The following is a 14,300-nucleotide window of genomic DNA, read 5'->3' as shown; positions in this document are numbered from 1 at the left end:
ATTCTCTAATGCCTTTAAAAATGCCATTTCCTGGGCAATGTAGCCAAACTGAAAATACACCATCTATATAACAAAAATAAACAAAGATATCCCAACTTAGTATAGGCTAAATTAAACTTCTTTGTGATCATGGTGTTGCACTATGCAACGTTAGTGCTACCCCAGACGTAGAAGTCTGTATACGAAATTTACGTCTCAGGCTGCCGTTCTGTTCAACTTCCATCTGCTTTCTGTGCTTTGGGATCATTTTGTCAGGCTGTCAGCAGACATTTCTTGGAGCTGTAGGCCACTACCATCCTTTCTGTTTTCACAAGATCTCACTTGGATAGAACCTCAATTGTTGCTAATTTGTTCTGGTTTGTGTGTGTGTGTAGTTAAAAGTGAACAGGCAAAGGGGCAGAGGACACAGCCCCTGGGGAGAGCATGCTTTTTGACAACGTCTGGCATCTTTTAGCGTACCACTCTTTCCTTACGCCATTCAGGATCAGCAGGGTTTGGCCATCCCTCATGGCACATACAACCCTACACACCACTATGTCCTGGCATGCTTCCACATCCTTCCTTCATTCCTCTCTTAAGAATCTCTAAGTTCATCTTTGTAATACTTCCATCTTGTTGAGTTGCATATTCAATCCTCCTCTTTCCCTTAGAAAGTTTGTCTCCAAATAATTATGCAAGTATGTTTGCAGGTCCTTTTATTTCAGTGACTTTTTTTTTTTTATCTGTTTTATAGACTATCTAAGGGCTTCCCGCTTGGGATCAAATGAGATGTAGCTCTTTCATCCCTCTGCTGTGTCCCTACCCATACACAGGTCTTTCCCCACCATCAAGGTTAACTCAGTAATCAGTATTTCTATGAGAACACATACTGTTCATGCAGAGCCAACTAGTGAATCAAAATTACATTCCCTTTATGTTGATTTTGTCTTTTTAGGCATTGATAGGTGCCTTGTTTTATCATTTGCTTGATTTTTGAAGTATCTATTCTTATTTTTTGCAGCACATTCCCAGATCTGTCAGATATCTATCAGTATTAGTTTCTAAATGGGCAATATTGGATAAACTGTCCATTCCATTCCCATACACTCTGGTCCTGGTGTTTTAAGAGAAAGGCACCAGGAACCATTATAGAATAAGCAGAGATGTACCCAGTCCCAATTTTCAGGCCTGTAGTTCCCCTGGGCTCACCACCATGCCTGCTCTCCTCAAGGCCTTACTTGGCTCCACCTTTCTAGAGAATAAACTTCCTTCCTTCTATGGCTGGGGGTATGCATCTGGCTGCTCAGAGCTGGGAGTTTCTGGGGCTCCAACCATTCTGTTTACCGGCTTCAAACTAATTCCTTGCTTCTCAACCTACCTCACACCTCACCTCCACTCTACCTGGTGTCTCCAAGCCTTGGATCTTTGAGGTTCCAAAGGCTGTTTGGGTTGTCTTTCTTTGCGCCGATTTTTGTTAACAACCCATCCACTCTCCGCCCTTCAAATTATCATAGCTTCCCGTCCACTGGTATCTGCTCTCATGGCTCTCCTTGAGCTTATACCTTCTTTATTTCTTTACCTTGATTTTAGTGGAGCTCTGAGAAATAGAGACAAACTAAGACATATTAGTTTATGTTTAGAGTCTCTATTATTTAAAGAGTGGATTAGAAGTAAACCCGAGTTTATAGGGATATAGGAACGTAGCCTATTGTTGGAGGAAAATTTGACTTCATCCAACATGTGGTATTTTGTCAAAATGCAGAAGTCACAATGCCTGCAGGAACTTGGAACATAGTAACACATGAGTAAAGTAAGCTGGGTCTAAGAGAAGGAAGAGGTGAGGGCTGGGATGGAGAGGGTGAGACTACTTGAATAACGTAGCAGTGGTACAGCTCTCATGACCAACGTTGCCAGATCTTGGTCTTCCTAAGAAAACCAGCAGTATCCGATTTGCATTTGAGATCTCTTGATGCCCAGATGTTGGCAACAAAGGTTAAGTATTTGTTAGAATTCGTAGCTTGTCCCTGCATTTTATTTACGTCACCATCAAGCCTTCACAGCCTTATCTGAAATAATCCTCTCCCTTGTTTTCCTGTTCATCATGTAGCCATAGATCTATTGCATTAAGTAGTTGTGTGTAGGTTTTGTCTTTTTACCCTACTCAAAATGTTAGCCTCCCATGGTTGTGGTACTTTTGTCACTGCCATTGAATGAAATATCCTTTAAAACAACATTCTTTAAAATGAGCGCTTTATTTGTTTCACAGGCTAGAAGCTGTGATTATTGTTCCAAAGCACATAGGTCACTGCCCATGACCACTTCTCTGAGAGGACTTCTGTAACACAGTTTGAATTTGTCAGAGTCCTCTGGACTACTATTCAGGTGCATTTTTATATGCTTTGATTTCCCAACTAGAAGATATGCATCTTAATAACTGGAGCTACTCTCTGCTGTCCTCCTTTGTACCTTACCCACAGTTGGCATTTATAATTTGGTATTCTCAGGTGCATTAGCCAGTGAAACAAACAGGAGTTGAGTTGTGTAGGACGTGAAGGTAAGCATAGAAAAGAGGAAGGTATTCAAAATTGATTTTAAAGGATATATAATTTCAATGATAAATGATTTCTGGTGCTCTGGTGTCTCATTCTGGTTGTCCCTTAAACAAAGCAGCATGCTTCAGGGTGACAGGCCTTGATGGCTGGCCTAATAAAGTCAGCAAAGGTCCTAGTTTATGTAAAAGAAAAGTTTTTGTGACTTATGCCAAAGGAACCTGATAACACAAACATGGCTTTATGCAAGCATCTGCTAATATGAAAAAGGGATTCTGCTGGTTAAGGTGGAGTATTTTAGTGAAATAGATTAGTGTTTTAAAAATTCTTTATTGTAGGTGCCCAAGGATTTCAGTTTCATTCTTCAGGAACCACTAGTGATCCCAAACCAAATGAACATAACCCATGCAGGTGTGTTTTTGACTTTCTGGTCCAACGTGGTACAATAATTTCTAAGTGTGAGATTAAGGGTGAGGTGATGACACTATCCTTCCAAGGGACTTTCTGACATCAGTGACTACAGTATTCCAACGGCCCCGATCAGCTCCGACAGATGCAGAATGGTGGGTAGAAGAGCTACTGCACAACTAGCTAATTCTGGAAGGATGAGAGTGAAGTGGTGGGACAACCATGTCTCCACCACTGGGTTGGTGCTTTGCCTTTTTCCACACCCGGCACACCCCTGGCTTAGAGCAGATGCTCAGTAATCCGCTCTTGACTAGTGAGTGTTCTCTACTACCCTTTCCAGTTCCAAAATGGCACTTGGTGCCTCTTCTGGGCCTAAGAGAGGATTGTACTAAAAATGATGCAAACACTGTCCTTGAGGTCATACCACAGGAAAGCGCTTTAAATGGGATGGCTGGAAAAACGAAGTCTTTCAGGTACTTCAGTTATTAAATATCCTCCATGAAGCCCAAGGCAGACCAACCGGCTGTGCTGGCAATGTTTATAGTAACCTGGATCTAAAACAAGATTTTTATTTATCTTCCTGAAGCTCACTGTGGACAGGTCAGCTAACAAGCTCTGTGTTTGTTAAATACAGCCAAACTAGAATGGAGGAAAGAAGCCTTTTTCTTGGCTGGGGACCTTATTCTCACATGGTCTTACCTATTCCTGTCACTGTTTGAGTCCTGGCGCATCAGTGATGTCTGCTTCCTTGCTTTAGCTCTAACCTGTCTCTAGAGCATCAGATCCCTTATCTCCGAGTGTCTAATGTGGCCTCTCCTATGGGAAACGAATCCAAAATGAAATTTTTCTCCTTCCTACTCATCACTATACCTTCTAACATTAAATTCCTATAGCATTTACTAGTTTGTATTGGTTCCATAACCATCTGAGTGCCTAACTGGGTTGCAGGAGGTATAGGAAGAATGAGACACTGTCCTGTCTGGTAGGGAGAAGGGACGTGTGAGTAGCAAAGTGTAATGTAATAAGTGCTATGAGAGCACGAAGGAGGGGACGCCTCATTCCACCTGCAGTCAGGTGGACATCTCAGAGGAAGGCCACTGGAGTACTAATAGCATCTTGTGTGTTCTCCCTAGCTCCTCCACTAGTAAGGGTCCTCAGGGTAAAATCCTTCTCTTGTACACTTGATTACTTCCTAGCATGGCACTTAGCACGTAGCAACCAGCACTCAATGGTGCTTGAGCCAAGGAATCATTGACCCAGGCACCCAGGTAACAGGCCCAAGCTGAATGCAGGACATCCATCAGGCACAAGCAGCATGCTCTACCTGCACTCTGAGCTTCTCTATGTGCCTCTGCGTGTGCGAGTTTAAATGGAGTACTGTGTCTCTTTCTTTTTAATCCCCAGGAAGACTTTCCCCATTGAACTGACTTTTGAGATGAATTCTATCGAGACTTTTCAGATCACTCAGTGTGGACAGTCCTGCTACGTCTGCCCCCAAACACACAGCACTCAGCATCTGCCTGATTCTACTCTCAATACTTAAGACACTGGTCATGCATTTAACCCTCACCATAAGCCTACGTGGTGGGTGCTGGCACTGTCTCCATTTTACAGGGGTGTGAGAGCTTAGGTGACTTGCCCAAGGGCACAGAGCTGTGTAACTGCTGGCCAGGCCCCCAAACTTATGCTCCTGGCCATTCCACTCATGCTTCGGATCTGTGGTGGCAGTCCTATCACATCTGTCCTTTGCACTCTAGGCTGTGTTAGTACTAAGTCAGGGCATCTGCAGAGACCAGAACAGAGTGATCAAAAGACCACCAAAAGGAGAGGGAGGTGCCATTTATTTAGCTTTGCTCTCTGCCGTCCAAGATCAAGCTGATCTCTAAACAAGCATCAAAGCCCGAAGCTCATTAACATCGGTGTGTGCTTCAATAAGGTGAACGCCACAATGATGTACAATTACATGCTAATAATTCAATGCCCAAGAGTCCTGTAAAACAATTGCCAAGGCCCAGGATTATCACAGTATGCAAATGCACTAGGAAAATCATTACCTACTTAGTCCCCTTCATTTTGGTGGGTCTAACACGAGAAGAATAATCCATGCTACCAGACGAGATTTCATTTTACAGCTGTAGTAACCAAGTACATAAAAGCTTGAATCTGTCCCAATAGCTTCTCAAAGATTTTTCCCATAGTGTCAGAGGCAAAAATAATGAAATCTTGCAAATGTACAGTTAATAGGACCCTGGTGGACGCTAACTTCAAAAATGCATGGTCTATAAGACATTAAAGGCTTGATTTTAGTTTCTGCACTGTTCCTGTTAATAACAATGTCTAATTAAAACATCTGTAAAATACTGATAGTTTTAATTTTACATAAAATTTCCAAAACAACTGTTACACAGTATAATAGGTATCTGCAATGAATAGGTTATTAATGGAAATATTATTTTAAATTAAAATCAGGTTCTAAATTTAAATTAGTCATCTCTGGCTAATGAAGAGAAAAAGAAGTCACCCGTGCTGGGAATAATACAGTAGATAATCTGGTTTTCAACATCCATTAAGGCAAATTCACTTGATCACTTGGGCTAAAGGACAATTTATTTTGCTTCTTCTGACTTGTATTCATTCCACTTGGCACTTCTGATGGATTTCACAGTTGAACTTAATATTAAAACTACAACCTAATGTACTTTTCAACACATTATTTTATAATTTAAAAAACGCCACTCAATTTTATTCACAATCTGAACACTCCCCACTCCCACTGTCCCAGTGAGGAGACAGCAAGAACATGCCGATGCCCTGCAGTAGGCTCTCCCTCCCAGCCCTGACTAACCTGATGAATATTTTAAAAGGAATGGTAGAAAATCACAGCTTCCCCTTTCTCATCTTCTTTTGCAAAATAAAAGGGATAAGCAAGGCATAGTGGCTGGCTGCAATTCAATACCTTTCTTTCTAATTAATGCACAATAGAGGAGTGCTGGTCCCTGTCGATCTATGCTGGCGTGGAGATGGGGAGGGGTTCATTCTGAACAATGAAAAGATACATCTCCAGTTGCTTCTGATTCACACAGAGGAAGACAGTAGATGCTGTAGAATGTGGTCCACAGCATGAGGGAAGCTTTCACAAGTTAAGTAAGGAGGCGGATTAATTTTTTCTTCATCTGCTGCTCGGTATTTCCCTGAAATGAAAGTAAAGCCAGTGAACAAAGGCTCCTGCTAGAATGCCACATTAATCACATCCCATGAGCACCTGGGCCACCACAGAACCACCCTGGCAAGTACTGGAGAATCAGGGGCTCCCCATCTCCCGAAGCATCTCTTATTGAAGCTTTCAGATGCAATGAGGCAATTCAAAGAAATCTCACATCCAGCATTTTCCCAGGACTCTGGTCTTTCACAACAGACACTCACAGGGCCAGGGCAGCTGGCAGCTAAAGTTTCTTTCAGATATCCACAGCTGGGGAAATCATCTTCTTCCCCAACAGCCCTAAAGATAGGCATGGTGACTGAATTAATGCTTTTCACAGGAAGCCGGGACACCACAGGGCAGAGGCTTTGTCAGCTCCTGAGGGTGACTGGAAACAGCATGTGCTGCTGCTATGTAAGGATCCTGTGAGTCTGATGAATGAGCACCCAGGGGTGAGGATAGAAAGTGATGCATGTACTCAGGCCTGGGCCAGGCAGGACAGTCTGCCCAGCAGGGCACCGCGGGGCAGGTACAATGCTTAAGTCTTCCCCAAGCTCTGGAATGTGGGACACAGACCCAAGCACCCCTGCACAGAGAGGAACCCTTCCACACAGTGGTCACAGACAACTTTTACAAATGTAAATCTGATGATGAAGGTCCCTATTTCAATACCCTTAATGGGTCCCACTGCCCTTTCAGAAAGAGTGCAAATCCCTACCACTGCCCTTTGTCATCTGGCCCAGCACTCCCCCACCCTCTGGGTGTGCTTCCACAAGACTGTAGTCTTGGACGGGACCTGGCTCTCTGATGACCTTCACATCTGCCATCTCCTTTGCTGGCAATAGGCTTCTCACCCCACTTCCCTCTGCATGCTTCAGGCCAAACTCCATATTCCCATCCCCGTAAGATCTCCTCCCCGTTATTCTCTCTCTCAGCACCCTGTTCTTTGCCTCCACAATATTTATAATGTGTTGCAATTACATATTTATCCTTTAATGTCTGTGAGTTCTCTGAGAGCAGGGACTATGTTATTTTCCCCAATGTATTCATTCCCAGCACCAAACATAATGACATGTGGTGACATGTGAGCTAACATGTGGTGAGCATTCCACAATTTTTTTTAAGGCAGGCAGGCAGGCAGACTGCTTCAGCTGAAGTCCTGGGGAACAAGGCCAAGTGCTCTATAGCCTCTTGGCCTGCCTCTGCACTTTCCCTTCTCTTTGCTCTTTCATCCCTTTTTCTGTGATCTCTGCCACTTATCCCTCTGCATTCTCCAGCACTCTCTGCCTAAATCCAGCTCCCCTAACAACACACCCACTGTTTCCTACAGTTCCCACCATCCTTTACCTACCTCTTTATGAGGCTTTGCCCAGCAAACAGAAAGCCTGAAAAGCCCATTTCACACCAGATGCACTGCATCTTGTCTTACTGTGAATTCCTACAGGAATGGAGCCAGCATCAAATGTATAAAGGTAATGAGTATCTGCCTCACTCACCTTAACATCCTCAAGACACCTGTCCACAGTATGGGCCACACAGAAAACTCTGCTGCTAGTTTTTTTTCTCAAGCTTAAATTCCATTTAGTACAAACTCTTGCCACATTTCTACTTGGTCTCGTATATGTCACTAACTACTGGTCTCATATATAAGTCACATACCTACTTCCTGGATTCAGTGGCCTAAGGGAGTGTATGTGAAAGTCAAGTTTCTTGGCCACGAAGATAAGGGCTTGCAGAATGCTTTTACTGTCTAGGCCTGCAAGTGGGGACTTCTACAAAGTACACATTGACACAGTGCCTTATATAGGTGTGAGAGTTCCAGCACCTCAAATGGTGTCTGGCATAAAGCAGGTGCTCACTAATGTGGGCTCAGTGGATGAAGCAGGCTGCCACCACTCATCACTGCCTCACTCACTGTGGCAGTCTGTGCTTTCCTGGATGAATAGATGCTGAGCAGAAGGGGAGACAGGAAGCCATTTTGATGATATTAGATAAAGGATGACTCCATCTTTTCTAGGTGACTGTTTTACATGCTAAACAAACAAATTCTGGGTAGCACTAGTCGCAAATCTTTATTAATAAATCACTGGGCAAGTGTATACCGAGCTTCTACCATGTGCTACTCACGGTGAAACAAAATTGCTTAAGAGCATCCACAAGAAGCACTTATGGACTAGATTAAAATCCTTACAATAATTTTCAACATTGGGAAGCCTAGTACTTGCTCAAATTTATCAATGGAGCCAGCCATTTTGCGTGCCTTTAGAACAGTGGGCTTAGTTGGGATTTTTTCTGACCAGACACCAACAGGACAAATAGGCCTATTTCCCTGCGCTGGACTCAGCTGCTTTATTGGTGATACATTTTCAGTTTGGCTGTGTGATGTTGCTGGCTTCTCTAAGACTAACTGGATGGTTCTGTGACAGGCTGATCACAATCACCTGCCAGTCGGAAAAGGGAGCAGCCACAGAGGCCGGCCAAGGGGAGGGGGAGCAGGGCCTACAAGACACTGGCCTAGGATGGTTTTATTTTTTTTTTTTTATTTATTTTTTTTTTTAAACTTTTTTTTTTTTTAATTTTTTTATTTATTTATGATAGTCAGAGAGAGAGAGAGGCAGAGACACAGGCAGAGGGAGAAGCAGACTCCATGCACCGGGAGCCCGACGTGGGATTCGATCCCGGGTCTCCAGGATCGCGCCCTGGGCCAAAGGCAGGCGCCAAACCGCTGCGCCACCCAGGGATCCCCCTAGGATGGTTTTAATGCTTAGTATAAATCCTTAATTATGTGAGCTAAAGAGAAAAAATGTTCACAGGACTAATACGCAAGAAGAAAAATAGTTGTCTGAAGATTTCCTTGGTGACCAGAAAATACTGAATGGCAGCAATTTGAAAATTAAGATAGAGTGAGGGATGAGGAGTGTGACTTTTATGGAGTTTTTCTTGATACTTCCTCTTTTTTGCTGACATCAAAGGGTAGTAATGTTTTCGGGATGGTGCTAATCATTTTGACTGAGAAATGTCAACAAACACACCGTTCATTCTGGAATGACTGGAACCACTATCTGCAAGGCTCCAACAATTCCCTCTGAACCCTGGCACAGTCTGAACTCTGTTCATACAGGGCCTTGCCAAATACTTCTTATTCAGTGGTAGCTGGAGCTACGCTTTGTTTTATTTTTAAATTTAAAATAGCTTTTATGCAACCACATTTTCTTGAATAAATGTCAGGAGTAAATGTACTTTTTCTAAAAAATTTCCGTATTGTGGCTCTTCTGAAACTTTAAATCTTCGTTTTTAGGAAAAACCTCTTAAATGGTTTCACTTGCATTATATGAAACCAGGCACATGCCCTTGCACAGCTAGTCATTGCACACTGAGGCCAGGACCCAGAACACTAATGGGTCCTCTGGAGTCATAATACTGTATTAGCTCAGTCCTCCCCACTACATTCCTGCTCTTACCTTAAATTTACTTTGAGGGGCTACAAAGAGTATACCTAATTTTGGAACAGGAAATAATTCCTAAAACAGTAAGTGAAAGATAATAGTTTTTTGTGTGATTTTTTTTAAAAAATGCAAATGTTCAACAGAAAGTATCAGATCCCTTAGCCTACTAGTTCCTACTATCTTATAGCTGGCACCAAAAAAAAAAAAAAAAAAGAGAGATACTTTTATAGAGTATCACAAAGTCAGTGGTCTTTGGTCCATTCAATGTGGTGATTTGTGTATCAAGAAAATCATATAAATACTAATTGTCGACCAGGATGAATATCTCTGGGTAAGTTTTATTTTTATTTTTTTAAAAAGATTTTATTTATTCATGAGACACAGAGAAAGGCAGAGACACAGGCAGAGGGAGAAGCAGGCCCTCGGTGTGCAGCCCGATGTGGGACTCTATCCCACGACCCTGGGATCACGCCCTGAGCCGAAGGCAGACTGCTCAACCACTGAGCCACCCAGGTGCCCCTCTGGTTAAGTTTTAAAATGACCTCTAAACTCTCTTATCTTCCTAGTTTTATGCAGCACCAGCCTTCCCACAATGTCTTTTTTTGCTGAGATCCTGAGCCCATTTTATTTTTGCTTTGTGACAGAAAGAGAATGAATGTGCCCAGTAGGCTTTGTCATTTCTGCAGACTGTTTTTTAAGCAACTGTGTGTTTTACCATCTTGCTTTAGAGAAGGCTTATATAGAAGATACATACCAGTTTTTACTAAGATGCCCAGCATGCCAACATTCTGAGCTCCACCAACATCATCCCTGCAGTCCTAGGAAAGCATAAAGAAAGCATTTAGTTCACTGTCTTCAGTTAGCTTGTCACCAAAACCCTATCAATTGATAGTTGACTGATTAGGCTGGGATGGCAAACTGTGATGGCATTATCTTTTCTTAAAATACAAGAGGGGAAAAGGAGGGAAGTCCACATGGAACCATCTGAGGAAGCATGCCATCTGGAAAAGGAGGTGTTGGAGAAGTGGAAAGTGTACAACAGAGTAGTCTAATGTAGTCTAATTCTAATGATCAAACACAAAGAATGCATCTATGGTTCGTGTTTTCCTCACGTACATCTGTCTCCTCTTAAAATAGATCATGGGAAAAAGCATTCTGTTCATTTGGCAGCTTTGAAGGGGAATGATCCAACTGCAGACTGTGAATGGACTGCATTCAGAGGACAGCTCTGCTGCAGCCCATGTAACACACTATCCTTACTTTCCAGCCAGTCCAGCCAGTTGTCCCTCAAACATAAGATCAAGCAAAATCAGAATACTGAGATTCTCTTCACTCTTGGATATAACAGATCGGTTAGAAAGGCACCTCCTCTTTCCACTTCTTACCCAAAATAAGATGAATATGCTTGTTTGACTGCGATGATAAACACGAGTTAATAAAAATCCAAGGACTGGAAGAAATACCAAGAAAATCAGCCCTTGGGGGTGCCTGGGTGGCTCAGGTGGTTTGAACATCTGATTCTTGATTTTGGTTCAAGATCTCAAGGTTGTAAGATCAAGCCCTGTGTCAGATGCCAGGCTCTGTGCTGGGCATGGAGTCTGCTTAGAGATTCTCTCTCCCCCTTTACCCCTTTCCTTCCCGAAAGAAGAAAGAAAGAAAGAAAGAAGAAAGAAAGAAAGAAAGAAAGAAAGAAAGAAAGAAAGAAAGAAAGAAGAAAGAAAGAGAAGAGAGAAAGAAAGAAAAGAAAAGAAAAGAAAAGAAAAGAAAAGAAAAGAAAAGAAAAGAGAAAGAAAATCAATCCTGCCCTCTTATGTCTTTACAGCACTTTGTAGACAGGACTCATTCAGACTGTGCCTGAAGAACTCTTTTCCTCAACAGCAAAAATCATTAATATCATTCAACAATAGACCCCGGAAATGAGTTTTAGAGTATCAAAGTTAGATCTTCATTTAAGGTCTAACTTATTCCTACCTTGCATTGCATCTAAACTTGTCCTAGTGAAACGGCAGAGACAGGGGAGAAGGAAGGAAGGAAGAAGGAAGGTGGGAAAAAGTGGGCAAGGAAAGGGAGGAAAAACCCACCGTCTCTGGGATAACAAAAACCTTCCATGCAGCTGAACACTTCCACCATGTGCCTCTCTCCACCCTGTCCCAACACTGGTAACTCCTGAGATAAAGAATTCTGACGTCTCCACTTCTTCAAACACACATTTGCCCAGGAAAGTTAGCTAAAGGTTTGCCAAGAGGAAAAGGTGACTGAAAAGATGGTTTCTCAAAGCAACATCAAGGTTAGTGACTATCCTATTTGGGTTCATGAGTAAGGGAGTGGAAATGAGCACCGGGATGTGTCTGCACTATACAAGTGAAGCAAGCAAGGGATCCAGAATTTTTTTGGAGGAAGTCCAGAGCCTTGAATTCCACTTCCAGCTGTGCCACTAATTAGCTGTGGGAATTTAGGCAAGGAGCTTTACCTCTCTGGGCCTCCACATCCTAGTCTATCAAATGACAAGGTTTGGAACAGACAACCTCCATGGTCCCTTCTAGCCTAATAGATTTACTTAAAATTGAAATATAATCCTTGCCACAGGCAGTGTGCTTTCTAGCTCTTTTCCCCTCATGGCACATGTAGAAAATAATGTTTTCCCAGGATGCTGGGGAAAACTGGTAAGGTGCTCATGGCCAGAGGTCACTGGCTAGAGCCTCCCATCATCCAGGTCCAGCCCTACCACTCAGAGGGCTGAGGCAATCAATATCTGGAGCTATTTGTGGCACACTGACTGGGAAGTTCTTCTATAAAGCATATACTAGGAAAAAAATCAATAATAATAGAATTCTGTAGGTATACATTGCTCCCTGCATATGTAACACTCAAAAAACCTTAAATTTGTGTAAAGTTTTCTTCCAATAGATTTATAAAGCACTTAATTGACTTGCATTTAATGGCCTTTTGATTGTACATATATCTTATCACACTATGAACAATGTCAGAAATAATCAAAATTTCAATTTTTTTAAGATTAAAAAAAATTATTCATGAGAGACACAGAGAGAGAGAGAGAGGCAGAGACACAGGCAGAGGGAGAAGCAGGCTCCCTGAGGGGAGTCAGATGCAGAACCTGATCCCAGGATCCTGGGATCATGCCGAGTGGAAGGCAGACGCTCAACCACTGAGCCACCCAGGCGTCCCTCAAAATTTCAATTCTTTAGAAGAATATCACTAACCATCTTCTGGTAAGCTGTTTATAGGTACCCAGTTACTACCATCTGATAGCTGCTGTAAGAGTCTGCTAGTGTTTCAAAGCAGTACTTCCAAGTTGGCTCTTCCCAGCGTAACAGGTAAGCTCTGGGCATTTCCTGGGCTTTTTACTACTTACATCTCCTATCATGACGGCCTCCTCAGGTTCACAGCCAGTGCCCCGCAATGCTTCCAAAAAGAATGTTTTCTCTGGTTTCCCCACTACTGTGGCTTTGGTGTCTGTGGCATACTCCAAAGCTGTCACAAATGGTCCAGGCCCCAGGGCTAGGCCATCTTTCCTCTTGTAATATCTGGCTTTGTGGATTGCTATCAGAGGTGCCCCATCCAGGAGTAAGCTAGGGAGACAGAGAAAATGGAAATTGGCTAAAAGCAAGGCTTTTGTGGCTGGAAAAGAATGTCAGACTCACAAAGTGGTTTTATTCACACTCACGGAAACAAATAGTTTCTTATTAACTTTTAATGACTTGCTGTCTTCTAATGAATTCGCGAAGAACTGCTGGGAATTACACTCAGATACGCGAAGAAAAGGTGATAGATTATTAAATTTGGGATTGCTTCAACCTTTTACCTTTAGTGGTTTTCAGATACTTTACCCAAATCACTGGGGAAAGAGAACGAAGAGAAGTAAAGCTAAATAAGACACTCAAGGGATGAAGCTTAACTTAATGAGACAAGTTGTTTCAACCTTCCCTAATGGTAAGCAGGAGGGCTCTGGAGCCTTTTACAATACGACGTAACTATAGCTGACACATTCAGCTAATAACTCCGGAAATACCTGGATCCCTCTTTCCTCTACTCCAAAATATAAGTTTCTTTCTTATTCAGAAATTTAGAAAAAGCATTTTACAAATACATTCTGCTTGTACCTTTACCTCTTCATTCTACCTCTGATGCTTCAGCCCATCTTCCCTGAAGAATGCACCAACGAGGTTTAAGGGAGACCCATTTTGTCAAGTCCTTTCCTTTGTTCTGATGTAGGACAAATGCTCTCAGACCAACCAAAAGGACATAAAGGATGTTCCCATTAGTTTGAGAACCAAACTCCACATATAGCTAAGGATCCTCATGAGTGACTCAGGCAAAACCTAACAGCACAAATCCAGAAAACCACACCAACTTCTTCATACTCTCTTCCCAACCCCCATCCCCAAACACCTGCCTTCCATCCCAACAGTGCAGCCTGCAGATGTCACAGAGCAGGAACAATCATGCACGTATTCTCATCTAATGGAATGTGGGACAGGATAGATTTCTTAAACTGCTTTTAACCAATGTAATAAATGATCTCACTAGCTTAATTTACTTTAAGTCATCTCCTTAGTTAAAATATTTAGTATGTCCATTGAGGAGGAATTCATCACATCTTACCCTTCACAATTATGAGTAATTAAGCGCTCAACTATGAAACTGCTAAATTATCCTTGTCAGTGGGCACAGAAATGCCTTCCTGTGGGAGATGCAGAA

The 14,300-nt window shown here is 42.5% G+C and overlaps 1 protein-coding gene across 4 annotated transcripts in view; it reads right to left on the bottom strand.

Moving 5' to 3' along the window:
* Positions 1–4,759: 4,759 nt before the first annotated feature.
* Positions 4,760–14,300, bottom strand: part of HDHD2 (haloacid dehalogenase like hydrolase domain containing 2) — a 36,071-nt gene continuing 26,530 nt past the window's right edge. For 3 of the 4 annotated variants that reach the window (XM_055323817.1, XM_055323814.1, XM_055323815.1), the window contains exons 5-7: positions 12,955–13,171; positions 10,336–10,399; positions 4,760–6,127 (exon numbers count right to left, since the gene is read on the bottom strand). In XM_055323817.1, the coding sequence (XP_055179792.1) occupies positions 6,012–6,127; positions 10,336–10,399; positions 12,955–13,171 (397 nt within the window). In that variant the 3' untranslated portion in view covers positions 4,760–6,011. The remainder of the gene's footprint in view (positions 6,128–10,335; positions 10,400–12,954; positions 13,172–14,300) is intronic. The other variant, XM_055323816.1, reaches the window with a different exon arrangement.

This window comes from Nyctereutes procyonoides, unplaced genomic scaffold (assembly GCF_905146905.1).
Source record: "Nyctereutes procyonoides isolate TBG_1078 unplaced genomic scaffold, NYPRO_anot_genome, whole genome shotgun sequence".
In the NCBI taxonomy this organism is placed as follows: domain Eukaryota; kingdom Metazoa; phylum Chordata; class Mammalia; order Carnivora; family Canidae; genus Nyctereutes; species Nyctereutes procyonoides.
The sequence above is the reverse complement of the archived record's forward strand: the minus strand, read 5'-3'. Positions and strand labels throughout refer to the sequence as shown.